This window comes from Heptranchias perlo, chromosome 29 (assembly GCF_035084215.1).
Source record: "Heptranchias perlo isolate sHepPer1 chromosome 29, sHepPer1.hap1, whole genome shotgun sequence".
Lineage (NCBI taxonomy): Eukaryota > Metazoa > Chordata > Chondrichthyes > Hexanchiformes > Hexanchidae > Heptranchias > Heptranchias perlo.
This window is the reverse complement of record NC_090353.1, coordinates 21,712,697-21,727,589: the sequence shown is the minus strand read 5'-3', so window position 1 is coordinate 21,727,589 and position 14,893 is coordinate 21,712,697. Positions and strand designations below refer to the sequence as shown.

General features: G+C 39.9%; 1 protein-coding gene across 1 annotated transcript in view; it reads right to left on the bottom strand.

Moving 5' to 3' along the window:
- Window positions 1-14,893, bottom strand: part of unc13a (unc-13 homolog A (C. elegans)) — a 340,969-nt gene that overhangs the window by 270,454 nt on the left and 55,622 nt on the right. Inside the window, exon 5 of the mRNA XM_067968623.1 lies at window positions 4,465-4,588. Within this exon, the coding sequence (XP_067824724.1) occupies window positions 4,465-4,588 (124 nt within the window). The remainder of the gene's footprint in view (window positions 1-4,464; window positions 4,589-14,893) is intronic.

Below are 14,893 nucleotides of genomic sequence, written 5' to 3'. Positions count from 1 at the left end.
GCTGTAGTGCTAATACATAGATCACAGTCAGATTTTTGAAAAATGAGCTCCACATACAACATTTCCCTCCATAAAATACTATTTTATCTGGGGTACTGAGAATCGCATTATGTTAAGAGAGCACTGATGCTTCAGTTTGAACTCTGATGGAGTGGTCTTTTTTTCCCCAAATCATTTATTTTTCTTTTTAAAATTATGCATTTCAAAATTGCATTATTGACCAGATGTGATGGATTGCTCTTAAACAACTGGGCTCCTCAGATACATTTTGCAATAGCAATAAATTCTTCATTTTTTCTCATCAATGTATTAAAAAGATTGCAAGATAGCATATATCCCAGGTAATTTAGCACTTACATAAAAAAGTATTTATTAATGATAATTTCTGTCCATAATAATTAATGCATAAGAACATAAGAAATAGGAGCAGGAGTAAGGCCATATGGCCCGTCGAGCCTGCTCCGCCATTCAGTAAGATCATGGCGGAACTTCAACCTCAACTCTAATTCCGCCAATCCCTATATCCCTTGATTCCCTTAGAGTCCAAAAATCTATCGATCTCAGCCTTGAATATACTCAACGACTCAGCATCCAGAGCCCGCTGGGGTAGAGAATTCCAAAGATTCACCACCCTCTGAGTGAAGAAATTCCTCCTCTCAGTCCTAAAAATCCAAACCCTTATCCTGAGACTATGCCGCCTAGTTCTAGACTCTCCAGCCAGGAGAAACAGCCTCTCACCATCTACCCTGTCAAGCCCTCTCAGGATTTTATACGTTTCAATGAGATCACCTCTCATTCTTTTAAACTCCAGAGAATTTAGGCCCATTCTACTCAATCTCTCCTCATAGGACAACCCTTTCATCCCAGAAATCAATCTGGTGAACCTTTGTTGCACCGCCTCTAAGGAAAGTATATCCTTCCTTAGGTAAGGAGACCAAAACTATACGCAGTACTCCAGGTGTGGTCTCACCAAAGTCCTGTACAATTGTATCATGACTTCCTTACTTTTGGACTCCAACCCCCTTGCAATAAAGGCCAACTTACCATTTGCCTTCCTAATTGCTTGCTGTACCTGCATGTTAACTTCCTGTGTTTCGTGTACAAGAACACACAAAGCTCTCTGAACACCAACATTTAATAGTTTCTCACTATTTAAAAAATATTCTGTTTTTCTAGTCTTCCTACCAAAGTGAATAATCTCACATTTCCTCACATTATACTCTAACTGCCACCTTTGTGCCCACTCAATGAACCTGTCTATATCCCTTTCCAGACTGTGTCCTCCTCACAGCTTACTTTCCCACCTAGTTTTGTATCGTCAGCAAACTTGGATACATTACACTCGGTTCCTTAATCTAATTCATTAATATAGATTGTAAATAGCTGAGGCCCAAGCACCGATCCTTGCGGCACCCCACTAGTTACAGCCTGCCAACCTGAAAATGACCCGTTTATTCCTACTCTTTGTTCTCTGTCCGTTAACCAATCCTCTATCCATGCTAATATATTACCCCCAACCCCATGAACCCTTATTTGGGTAACCACCTTTTGTGTGGCACCTTATCGAATGCCTTTTGAAAATCCAAATATACGACATCCACTGGTTCCCCTTTATCTTCCCTGCTAGTTACATCCTCAAAAAACTCGAATGGATTGGTCAAACACGATTATCCTTTCATAAAACCATGTTAACTATGCCTAATCATGTTATGAATTTCTAAGTGCCCTGTTAACACTTCCTTAATAATGGATTCTAGCATTTTCCCGACGACTGATGTCAGGCTAACTGGCCTGTAGTTCCCCGTTTTCTCTCTCCCCCCTTTCTTGAATAGCAGTGTACATTTGCTACCTTCCAATCCATTCGGACCATTCTAGAATCTAGGGAATTTTGGAAGAAGGTCACAACCAATGCACCACTACATCTGCAACCACCTCTTTTAGAACCCTAGGATGTAGTCCACCAGGTCCAGGGGATTTGTCGGCTTTTAGTCCCATTAATTTCTCCAGTACTTTTTCTTTACTCATATTAATTACTTTAAGTTCCTCACTCTCATTGGCCCCTTGGTTCCACACTATTTCTGGTATGTTTTTTGTATCTTTTACTGTGAAGACAGATACAAAATATTTGTTTAATGTCTCTGCCATTTCCTTATTCCCCATTATAATTTCTCCTGTCTCAGCTTCTAAGGGATCCACATTTACTTTCGCTACTCTCTTCCTTTTTACATACTTGTAAAAGCTCTTACAATCTGTTTTTATATTTCTTGCTAGTTTACTCTCGTTCTATTTTCTCCCTCTATCAATTTTTTGGTCATCCTTTGCTGGTTTCTAAAACTCTCCCAATCCTCAGGCTTATTGCTCTTCTTTTAATCTAATGCTATCCTTAACTTCTTTAGTTAACGCACTTGTACAGTCTTCACAAAGCTCTAACTATGATCGTGTAGTGGGTATGCTTTTGCAAGTCAGCAGCTTCACTTGTGGCAGTGAGTTATCCATTTGTGGAACTTAACATGGTGAAATTGACGTCATTGACCAGTAGAAATCGGTCTCGTTCATTTTTCTTCTGAAACATTGATTCTGACTTATGCAGTTATTTATAGCTGTCAAAAGTCTCCACTGCAGTATTTTAATTATATGCTGACATTAAATGAACCTTTTAAGGAAGACATTAAATGAACCCTTTAAGGAAATTAACTTTACAAGATTAGAATCAAGTGGGGTAATATATTATTCAATAAAAGCAGCTGAGCAATGGACATAGCATTAATCTCACAGATCACTGGTAAAGCAGCACTATATCTATGCATTACAATGGATCTCTCTCGCTATCTTTCTCTCTCTTTCCGCAAAAGTGAATACCAGCACTAAGTTTTAACTTGAAAAATAACACTAAAAACTTCTATTCAAGGTAATGGAAGCGCTAACATTTTTCAACAGGTTAATAAAAAAATCATTAAATCCTATCGGTATAGGCAGAAATCCACAAATACTATGACTTTTCTCACAATTCTCCCAATATTAGACCTTCCCCCGACCCCCAATGTAGTCAGCCTACTCCCAGAGCACAGGAACCCCAGGTCAGAAATGTGCAACTCTTGGCCCCAACAGCATTCTTTAAATATTGGCAAAGCACAACCCTCCCCATAGTAAACATGCCAGAAAACCACACTTACCATAAATGTCAATCTGAACAGCTGATATCTGGCTCCTACTTTTAATGAGGAAAATACAAACCAATCTGGGCTCCTTTCTTGGAAACACACACGACCATATCTCCTCACAAAACACAAGGGTAATGGTGCGGGGTTGGGGGAAAGAGAGGCTCAAAATCTATGCAAACACTACTGCCCAATGATCCTCAAGATGCCACAGACAGTGCACAATCTATAATGTGTTGAACTTTTTTAATCTCCCAAATGGAAGTTCTGTGTAAGTACTCTATGATCTGCAAAGGTTACTAAGCAAATACAGTGTACAATAATTTAATCTAATATGCAGATGTAAGTCATTTCCTGCTTTGTTTAAAATAATTCTTAAAAATAATAACATTTTATAACAGAATAACTGATGTCATTGTCTCACAACTTCTAATTCCAATTTTGGCGCTTACGTTATTTATTCAGGTATCACACCAGCAACCAACATTGCGAAATATGGCAGAATTATTATATTAGTATTAGTGAATTTCTACTTGCATGACCAAACATCCCATAACCCAGAATTATACACAAGGGCAAATACACAGTGACATTCAGGTTGGCAAGTATTGTACTCAACATGATAATATATAACATTTCAAGGACCACCTATGGTGGCGCACCATGAGGAAAACTCCAGGACTTGAACTCAATCTAAGCTGATATTCCAGTGCAGTATTGAAAGACTGCTGATTGTGTAAGATGCTGTCCTTTGGATGAGATATTAAATCAAGCTCCCATCTGCCTGTTCAAGTGGACATCATAAATCCATGAATCTACTTGAAAAAAATAAGCAGCGACTTCTCCTGGTGTCCTGGAGAACATTTTTCCCCATTAACCACCACCAAAAATAAATTATAAAAAAAACAATACAATACATATACTGTTGGCACCACTGTAGAGTTATATGGCCATGGAGATGTTTCCCCAATGAAAGAAGTTACATGCAGGTGGAATAAAAAGTTGTCAAAGAAGAAAATAAATGCAAAGTAGCAATGAAAGAATTGATTCATTCCTTCAGTAAAGTGATTACATGCTTTAAATAGACAGTAAAAGGATGAAAGACAAGGTAAGAACCATCAATAATTGTCATAATTTCCAACAGTACAGAAAGTACTCTGGATAAAAAAGGACACATACAGAATTTTTTTTGTGGTATGCTTTTGATAAGAAAACAATACCCTTTGTATTTATGTAAAAGCTGATAATTATAAATGAACCCTAATGAAACTGGAAAAAAAAACCTAAAAGTTCAGCCAAAACCTACCAAGTGGTAACTCAAATCGAGTGTCCAACAAGATCCTGTGAAATGTTGGGTCTTTTGTTCCACAGATTTCATTATCTGTCATTATAACCTCTGAGTCAAGAGTCAGCCATTCACCAGGTCCTTCCTTCAAAGAGAAAGAGGAAAGTGATTGATATAGAGGAAGATGAACACAGAGAGAAAACAAAGGTATAGTTTAGTTTCAAATGAATGTAATATACAGTACTGCAGGTACAAAGCAGATTGAGGAAGGAAGGATGTGCCTTTTTATTGACTATAGAAGGTTACGTCAGTAGTATATATTTATATTGTTCATAAACAAGAACAGTAGTACAATAATAAGTTATATAAAATACAGACAGCTGAGGATGTATATGCCACCTTCAAAAAAATGCAAAACAGGATGAAAGAGTAGTTCAAAGTCAATCACCAATACCATATGTTCTTAGACAAACCTTCCTTCTCTGAAAACCATTTACCATGTAACTGAAAATACCCAATGTTAATATCAGAAATCTTGTGAAAAGGTTATATTCAACTTCTAAACCTGGCTAATTTACCCACAGCTTTACTGAATAAAGAAGAAGCATAGTCATGTTTATACCTCCAGAAAAACAAATGCACTAGCTGTTTTAATAGTTAACAAATCACCATTTCCTTGTTGCTGTTGAAATCCTGACTTTTGCTAGGATCTTACATCTTGAGATCAATAATGATATTATTGTGTGTTATTTATTGAACAAAATGCACAAAGTAATTGTGATTCAATGTTAAAAAGGTCACCAAGATACAAGGGAGATGTTCCTGTCCTGGAAACAGTTCAAAAAACGATGAGAATGATTCTTAGCATCAGACACTGAGCTATGAGGAAAGACAGGAATAACTTGGACTTTTCATCCATCAGAAGGAGGCAACTGACAGGAGACATGATAGAGGTATCGAAGATAGTAAATGGAACAGAAAAGGTAAATCCAGGATACATCATCAAATTAAACTGTGATGGTAGGATAAGAATTTAAGTTAGCGAAAGGTAAACTCAGGACTGATTTCAGGAAGTTCGTCACACAAGCAGTGATTAACACATGAAATGGACATCCAGATATTATAGCAGAAGGGAAAAAAACATGGAATCAGCTGAAGAAACAGCTGGGTACTGTGATGGGGAAAATATAGCTATTGTCTGAACGGACGAACATGGAAGGGCTAAGTGACGTTCCTTATTTCTATTGATCTTATACTGTAAAATATTACCAATCACATACAAAAAAATGCAATTGAAACTGAATTGATGTTACACTAAGGTCTATAAATTCAGCTGTGCAGCACCTGTTTTTCGGATGCTAACTGGCCTACTAAGCTTCCAGTACGGCAGGATGGAAGCACACGTGCTTTTCCGGCTGGAAGTGCGCCATCCACCATATTGGAAAAGCAAAACAAATAGGCGTCCTTTACCCACACCTCAAGCAGGCATTAAGTCCTTTGCGTATGCAAATAAGAAGCTGAATGCCTGTTTGAGGCCCCCTCTGCAAGACTGGTTTGCCCAAAGGCAGCCTGCACCAGTGCCGGCTGCACTCAGTGAAACCAGATCTTGTGATTGCCTGTGACCTATAAGGTAATTTTTTGACATTTACTTACCTGAAAATGGAGCCGGGGGAACAGGAACACACTCACCAACCCCCGACCCGACATTTAAACCCCACTCCCGACTGCCGATCCTCCACCCGGCCTTCTCTCCTGACACCCAGCCTCCTCTCCCAACCCCCGATCCCTGGCCCCACTTACCTAAGGGCCACTGCGATGCTAGCAGATGCCACGTCAGCACCATTCTAATGAGGCCCAAAGCCCAATATCCGGAGAACCTTGGGCCTCACCATGCAGTCGCAGGGAGTGGACCCTCCACCAGCCCCGTGCGCCCAATAATGGGCGTGCCCGAATTTCTGGACCTAACAGTTTGGACACTATGGGCTCGATTTTCGCACCCCCGAGCGGGTGCGTTCGTGGCTGCGAAAATCGGGGATTCCCGGGGCGGGTCCGGAGCCCGGCTCCAACGCTCCCACTTCCGGGTTCCTCAGTGACGCGCTGACATGTGCGCGCAGCCCCCGCATGTGGGACTCCCGCCGGCAATGTGCCACTTAAGGTAATTATTTAGGTACTTCAGGTCGTTTACAGACCTGATTAACATGATATTTTAGGAGGGGTGGGATTTTTAAGTCAACTGGGACTGTTTCCCGTACTGGGGGAAACACTCCCAGTTGAAATGGACGTGTTGCAGCCATCAGCCTGTGGCAGCTGCAAAGGTCCACTTGACAGGTGGAGGGGGGAGACCCTCACTCATTGCAGGAGGCTACTGTGTCACTTTGGACAAAGTTTGGCCTCCACCACCCTCCTCCTATCAATAAAATTCACAAACTTGCACACTTACCCCGGTGTCCAGACACATTTACCTACCTTGCGGACCCCCTCAAACTTACATCTTCCGATGATGGGGGCCACCGTAGCTGCAGTCATGACCTCCTCGGAGGACGAACAGCATCACCGGCCACGCCGTCCACCTCTGACACGTGGAGCCCCACAACACAGTGCTGTGACTCATCCACCTGCACAGCAGGAGGGAGGCCAACGGCAGAGAGAGGTGCGTCGCAGAAGGCACTACCCTCGCCACAGGGTCCACAGACCGAGGCTCAGCTTCCTGGACCTCTCTGAGCAGCAGTGCATACAGAAGCTCAGAGTCACTCAACATGTAGTCGTGGACATCTGCAGCCTCCTTCATGCCGAGCTGCTCTCGGCTGGCCCGAGCACCATCTTCTTACCTGTCGCTGTCAAAGTCACCACCGCCTTCAACATCTTCTCCTTTGCATCCTTCCAGGGTGCCACCGGGGACTTCGCCGACGTGTCTCAGTCGTCTGCAAAAAAGAGCCCTGCAAATACACCTACACCCACTCTGCAGTGTGACAATGGGTGGCATCAGTTGTGGGTCTTCATTGTGATCCTCAGGAAAGGGCATTATTGCACAAACCGGACAAGATTCGCAAAGACGTGGCAGTAGTGGTGACAATATAATACGTAATGTGAGTTGATCAGACATTAAATATAAGTAAAAACCATGACAAACCCTCAAACATCTTGTGCATTCCCTTCGAGCTCATGACATGTTTGCCTTACGCTTCCTACTGCACATATGTGATGCATGCCCTGTGGCTGCAGCACAGGTAGTGGCAGGTTGAGTGAGGCTGACCGCGAAAGAGATGCATGAGAGGGTGAGTATGAGATAGAGACATGAGATTGTATGAGGATTGGGTTGAGTGTTAGTGGTGGGATGAGTACTGGCGAGGTGAGTAAGTGCAGGTAAGATGAGGATGATCTTTGAGTGGGTGTGAGGAGTGATGTGATAGAGTAGTGTTGGCAGTGCAGAAGGAAATGTGGGGTGGGGGCGGTGATGTGGCAGATGGAGTGTAGGGGAATGAGTAAGTGTACGCACTTTGGCTGACCTACTTAGGTCATTGAAGCACCTCCTGCACTGTATGCAAGTGCACGATATGTTGGTGGTGCTGGTGACCTCCTCTGCCACCTCGAACCAGACCTTCCTGGTGGCAGAGACAGGCTGCTTCCTCCCGCCCGCCGGGGGGGGGGGGGAATCTCTGTCCTCCCCCTCCTCCTCACCCCATCCAATAATACCTGGAGTGAGGCATCATTAAACCTGGGAGCAGCCTTCCCTCTGGGCTGCTCCATGCTGTACTTTTGCCTATTTTCTGCAGCAGTCAGTCAGTGGAGGACTGCCCCTTTAAATAGGGCTCCTCCAGCTGACAGCCTATGCTGCACATGCGTAGTCTGCCCACTGTGCAGCTTTCCAGCGCGAAACCCGGAGCAAAGGTAAGTACCTTCAATCAAGCTGCGATTGCGTGCGGAGCACCCCGATTTCACTGGGCGCGTTACCCACGTGCCCAGTCGACCCCCCGCTGCCAACCCATCACCCTCCTAATATCGGGCCCTATAAATGGTTGAAACTAAAGGAATTTGTAGGAACTGCTCCTGACTACTGACCTGCTGCACTGGCTTGGAATCACAATAATGAATAACGCTAATTGTAGCAAAATACAGATCTATTTCAAAAAATACTCAAATCTTGATATGGTTCTTGAACAAAAAGTCTTAGAGAATTTATTTTTTGATTAAGTTGATTTCAAGATTTTATTACTTGCACATTCAACTAAATTGTCACAACAAAATCAAAAATCTTTTATAGCTTTATCCAGCTCTATAGCCCAAACATTAAATAGCTGTTTTGGGTCTGCTCACTTTTACATTAATTTGATGCCACTTCACTATTGAATGCATGCTATATTTTGCTTTTTGTGGACATTACTTTTTTTTAATGCATCAAGGGCAATATATTTGGGTTCTCAAAAAAAAATATACACCCAGCTTTTCAAATTCCTCTGTGCTATTTTATCATGCTAGTTAATGTTATATTTGTGTATTTATTTTTACCATTGTTAACCTTGATTAAAATGCAGCACACAAAATTTCAATGCAAATGTATTAACCAGTATGTCAAAAGTAGCAGAGAAGAATTTTTAGCCAATTGATGTTTTTATGAGATGCAAACAAACTGATAGTTCGGAACAAAGTTCCAGTTCTGCACTTCGGCCGCCGTTTTCCAGCGTAAACTTACAGGATGTTTGCCTGCATTGTGCTTTAGCAAGGTAATGGCTTAATCCTCCCACTTTTGTTTTTATTGGCTGCTTAAATTATTTATGCCCATGGTTACTTAGTTTGTGGGAGGGATGAAATACATTTTTAATATGAGCGCATCGCTAACTGTCCTATCTACTCTTTACAGGCAGTTTTTAATATAAAGGGATTTGGTGAATCTTTTTAAAACTTTACTTTTAAAGTTCAAAAGATACTTCTGCACTGATTGGCTTAACACCAGTTGTGGTACAACTGCAAAGTGGTGTGACAGTACCTCCTCAAGAACACTCAGACTGCTTGCTAAAATTCAAATCACCAGATTGGTGACCTCTGATCACAGATATACTGCAATTTATTTGGCATCGGGTGAAAGCTGCTTTTTAACTGAATCATAAAGATTGCTATATAACTGAAAATGACATGCTTTAATGCAAGCCCTGAAAATAGAAAATCATTCACAACATAAGAAGTATTAGTAAATGTTTTATAGCCCATAGACATTTATAAACAATTAGAACAAAACCTATCAGCTTCTTGTTGCACAGGGAAAATATAATGAATGCATTTATTTATTACAAGTAATATAAAAAAATATTTAGACAAAACTATCACTTGATGTAATATGTCTATCCTCAAACACTCATTCATTTAAAGCAATGGCATCCAAAGAAAATGAGCCACATTTATAACTTTACCAAGATAGAAGATCCCCCTTAGCCTGACATACTTCTCAGTCAACAGATTCCAAAGTTAGATAAAACTTAATCCATAAAACATTAGCAAGTCCAACATGAACGTGAAATTGCAGATGTTACGAATGAGCCCAGGTTTTACAGCAGTCCCACTGTTATCTAATTTTTTTCCTTTTATACTGACATTTTTGTGCTCAAGCAACGTCAATGCTGGTGAATGGAACACATTGTTGATCACGTGACTTGCCTCGCATCCGCAAGTACAAGGCATAACGCTTTTCCTCATGATGCAGATCCCAGCCTTTCAGGTATATCACACATTTCTCCACTCTACTGCACGTTACAAAGTGTACACTGTATGGCAGTGTGGTCCAACACGTGGCTAATTGGGAATCCAGAAGTGGCTAATTGAATTTCTGATTAATAAATAAAAAATGATTAATACACACTGTTGTTGGGCATATGATCTCAATACTCATTTGCATGGTATATGCATGTGCACTTTAACCTTTTCGTGCATTTGTTGATTGTTGTTTTGTATTTTTTCACTCTCCACTTTAAGAAGAGTGTGAAGTCGTGGAAGAATTCACTGGCTAATTAAGTCTGACAGACCGCGACATGAAAGTTCCTTCCATAGCTGTAACCATCTTTATACCAGCTGATAGGATAGTTAGTCCTTTATGGCAGGAGGGTTTTATGGGTTCTCACAACCCATATGACGGGGGCAGCACCCACACCCACCGGATGCAAGTATCCCACTGAATGGCAACCCAGAATTCGTAGCTGGAGTGCCAGTCTCTATTCACCAGGACTGTCTGGAGTGGGCTTCAAACCCTGAACCTTCTGACTCAGAGGCAAGAATGCTACCACTATGCCAAAGGCTCGCTCCCGTTTGTTGGTAAAATGGTAAAAGGAAAAGCAGAGTGTGCAAGTGTTTTTTGATTGTTGTGAGTGCTTTACTTCCTTGGTTATTGAATAGTGATAGATGATTGTTAAGTAAATATACACATCATGCAAATATACAAAAGGTGTTTTCTACTAAAATTAGTGCATGTGGCTAAAACAGTGTTGCCGTAGCCACACCTGTGGCTAATCAGCAATTTCTATTAGTCAACACTGCTGTATAGAATAGAATATACAACCATGTCATGATTTCACATCAATATGATATTCATCATTTTACATGGCTTACTACAAACTTGATTTGCAACTGCGAGATGACAAAGCAATTGCATCCCCCTGCAACTGTTTCCAGTCTCCGTTTTCCATTCAACACCGAGCTGCGGTTATGACCCCATATGCTCTCCATCACAAAGACTGCCTACATCCACCTTCATTACATTGCCCATCTTCCCCTGCCTCAGCCTATCTGTCGTTGAAACCTTCATCCATGCCTTTCACACCTCCACACTCAACTATTCCATTGCTCTCCTGGACAGCCTCCCATCCTCCACCCTCTGTAAATTTCAACTCATTCAAAACTCCGCTGCTCCTATTCTATCCTGCACCAGGTTCCGCTCATCTATCAACCCTGTTCTTGCTGACCTACATTGGCACCCGGTCCCCTATCGCCTCCAATTTAAAATTCTCATCCTCATGTTTGATCCCCTTCATGGCCTCGCCCCTATCTTTGTAACCTACTCTAGCCCTACAACACCCACCCCACCTCTCCATCTAGCCTTTTGTACAGCACCCTCCCTTCACCCCACCACTGGTGGCCATGCCTTTAGGCCCCACATTCTTGAATTCCCTCTCCAAACACCTCTGGCTCTTCACTTTTTTCTCCTCTTTTAAGTCCCTCCTTAAAAGCCACCTCTTTGAACAGATTTTCGTAACTCCCCCCACCTCTCAATATCTCCTTCTTTAGCTTGGAAGCCATTTTTGTCTGACTATGACTCTGTGAAACATCGTCAGACATTTTTCTATGTTAAAGGTGTTATATAAATGCTAGTTGTTCATGCTGTTCTTTTTGCTGACCCTTCCTTATTGTACCAATTTTTAAAATCTGTTTTCTAGTAGGTCCTTTCAAATTTTTCTAGCTTATTTAAAGAACACGGTTATTAAAAAGTGTTTGACAAACTTAATTTGCTTAAATTATGTGCCAATGCTGCACAAGTGATGAATATGTATTTACAAACAGGGAAGCAATGACATAAACTGTGTTAAAGAAATCAAAAAGGTTTGCCAAATATCTTTAAGAATGTACCCCTTTAAGCCAACACTTCTCTCAGTACTTAAAAAATTTCAGTAGATATTTGCTAGCCTATCTTTGCCAGACAACAAGCATTCAATTATTGCAATTGTCAATCAAGCTGCCTTATTTATCCCTCCTCCCACAGCTATTAACATACACTTTCCTTTACGTGGTCCGGATCCTGCCTACTAATAGCAACTTCGAACAAATACAATGTATAAGTCATATCTTCCTATTAAAATGGATTTATAAATTAACGTATGCTGCCCAATTTCAACAATATTTACACAATTTTATAATATGTGCTGATCTAATCAAATTAAATTAATTATGCCCATTGGTTTATTATTTACCTCAGTACAGAAATTATAGTGGAATATTTATTATCCACCTTCCAAAATAATTGCCAGGTATTGCACAGTCTCTAATGTTTCTTTTATTTGTATTTCATTTTTTCTTGGTGAATACAACTTCATAATGTATCTTTTGTTATTTTTATTGTACTTGTCTTCCTTCCCATACATAGGCTGTTGCTGTATCATATGCGCCAGGTCAAAATTTGGGGACTCGCAATTATCGGCCAATTTCCATTTTCACCATAGATGTCACATCTACTATAACAGATAATGCAAGCTTCACTGTATAGGAAACAGAATATGACACTGGCGTGTTCGAACGTGCTCTTCAGAGATTAAGGTGTAGACGCATTATTTAGAGACTTCTAACGTGCATCTAACCATAGTGGAGTCAACCAGGCAGTGTTCAAGCAAAGGACAAGGAGCTGATGCAAAAAGGAAAAATGTTTCATTCTACTACTTTCTCATTCCTTAACACATAAGATGCAAGTATCTACTTTAGTACATAAACTAGACACATGAATAAAGTGTGACATTGAATGTGCGGAGTTGAGAAGAATGAATTGCAATTTTGTGGTATTTGAAATCAAATATTCTTGAATTATAGCAACTCCATTATAGGTGCATTGAAGAGTACACAATAAACTAAAACTCATTGACTGATTGAACTGTTCTTTAGACTACCTATAAAATAAGTTTTTACAAGTCAACGGCACAGAATATCATGATTATTATTCTGTATCAGTATTCTATTGAACTAGGCTCTATATTATACTTTAAAAGCTGCATGATTTTAAAAATTATAATCAGATACTTTGAAACTTCAACCAGATAATTTTATAGAATTTTACATGAAAATGGGCTGAGGGAAAAATTTACTGGTTTGGTTCAACTTGGTAAATTTTTATTCAGCATCCATTAGCACTGCTTTTGAACAGTTATGCTCAAATTATTGAAAATAAAGAAAATGTATAGCAGCTATCAGTATTACCATAGAACTGAAGTAACTATCATGTATATTGTTAATGGGTTCAGTAACCAAACATATAGCACTTGGGAAAAACAGGTCAATTTTTCTTTAAACAGACAAAAAATTTAAAATCCGAAAAGATCTGGTTATTTGTTTCTAAAGGACAGTAATGCAGAATAGATGCATAAATCTATTTAAATATGCAGGCAATTAATTAATATAATACCTAATTTTATTTGCATATTATGGAAATATAACAATCCCAGAGGTTTGCAGTAATATTTGCAGTAAATTAAGATTTATTGGTCCAGACAGACTGTGTCCTGAACACTTATGCCTTAATTCAAATCATAACACGATGAACATGTGCAGAGCCGACATGTATTGCTGTAAGAGGAAAATAAGAATGTATCCTACAAGTGGTCATCCAGTATGGGCAGTAAACGGGCAGTAAACGGGCACAGTTAGCAACAAATAAGAATGTAAACTTAAAATAGGAAAGCTACACAACAAAATAAAAATAAATGTGTCTAGGTTTGATAGATTAGGGTCTAGAACAGAACTCCTGTTCCCACTTAAAATGAAGGGCCCTCTCAGCCCTCAGACATTGCTGATGGTATTGTGCATGAAAATATTTTTTTTTGGTTTTGGAGTTCCCCTAATAGCTCAATAAGTAAGTGCTGCAGTACTGATCCACACAGATCAGGAAAATCCCAACTAAGTTGGCTGTTCTCAGCAGGGGGGAAGTTTTGGGGGAATTATAACTGGCTTCAGCTTTTCCAGAATAAAGATGGAAAAAATCAGCAAAGGTTCCTGCTTCTGGAAAGTCCACGTGTGGACAGAAGCAGACTCAGTGGCGATGTCCATCGTGGAGGAAAAGCCAACTGATAATCACTGTCCAGGCTCAAAATGTAACAAAGGTACTGATGGGTACCATTGCTTGTGGAACATTTTTAGATGTTCGAAGAAAATTAACTTTTAGTACACTGTAAAATGTATTGTACTCTTGTAAATAAGTTCATTCTATTGCATTCTACGAGGATCCCTGGAGTTAATCATGCTATTTTGTTTCTCCTGCTGTTAGAAATTTAAATTCATGAAAAATAAAGTACAGAACGGAGCAACTCTTCAATATCACTTCTGCAGTGGTTAAATTGCAGTTAGATCTTTGTGTAACACAAGTGTACATTTTTAATAATTGTACCTTTGTATCTCAATTGCATCTTTCAAAACCAAATCTTTTGAAACTGGATTGAGTATTGTAGTATTGCAGTGCTTTTAGATCTTACATACTCGGGTAAATTCCTAGGAAAGACACTAATGTCAATTTTTTTCCTTTTAAAAAAAATGTAAACTGGTGCAGGAGTCTTACAAAGTGAATTTTCTCAGATATAATGTATGCACATTTTCAGATTCTGATATCACAAACACTAACATATCACCAACCAATACAGTAGTAAATGGTGTTTCCATCATTACAGTCCTTTCACTCAATGACCAAAATTGCTAAGAGTAATTTTTGGATTAA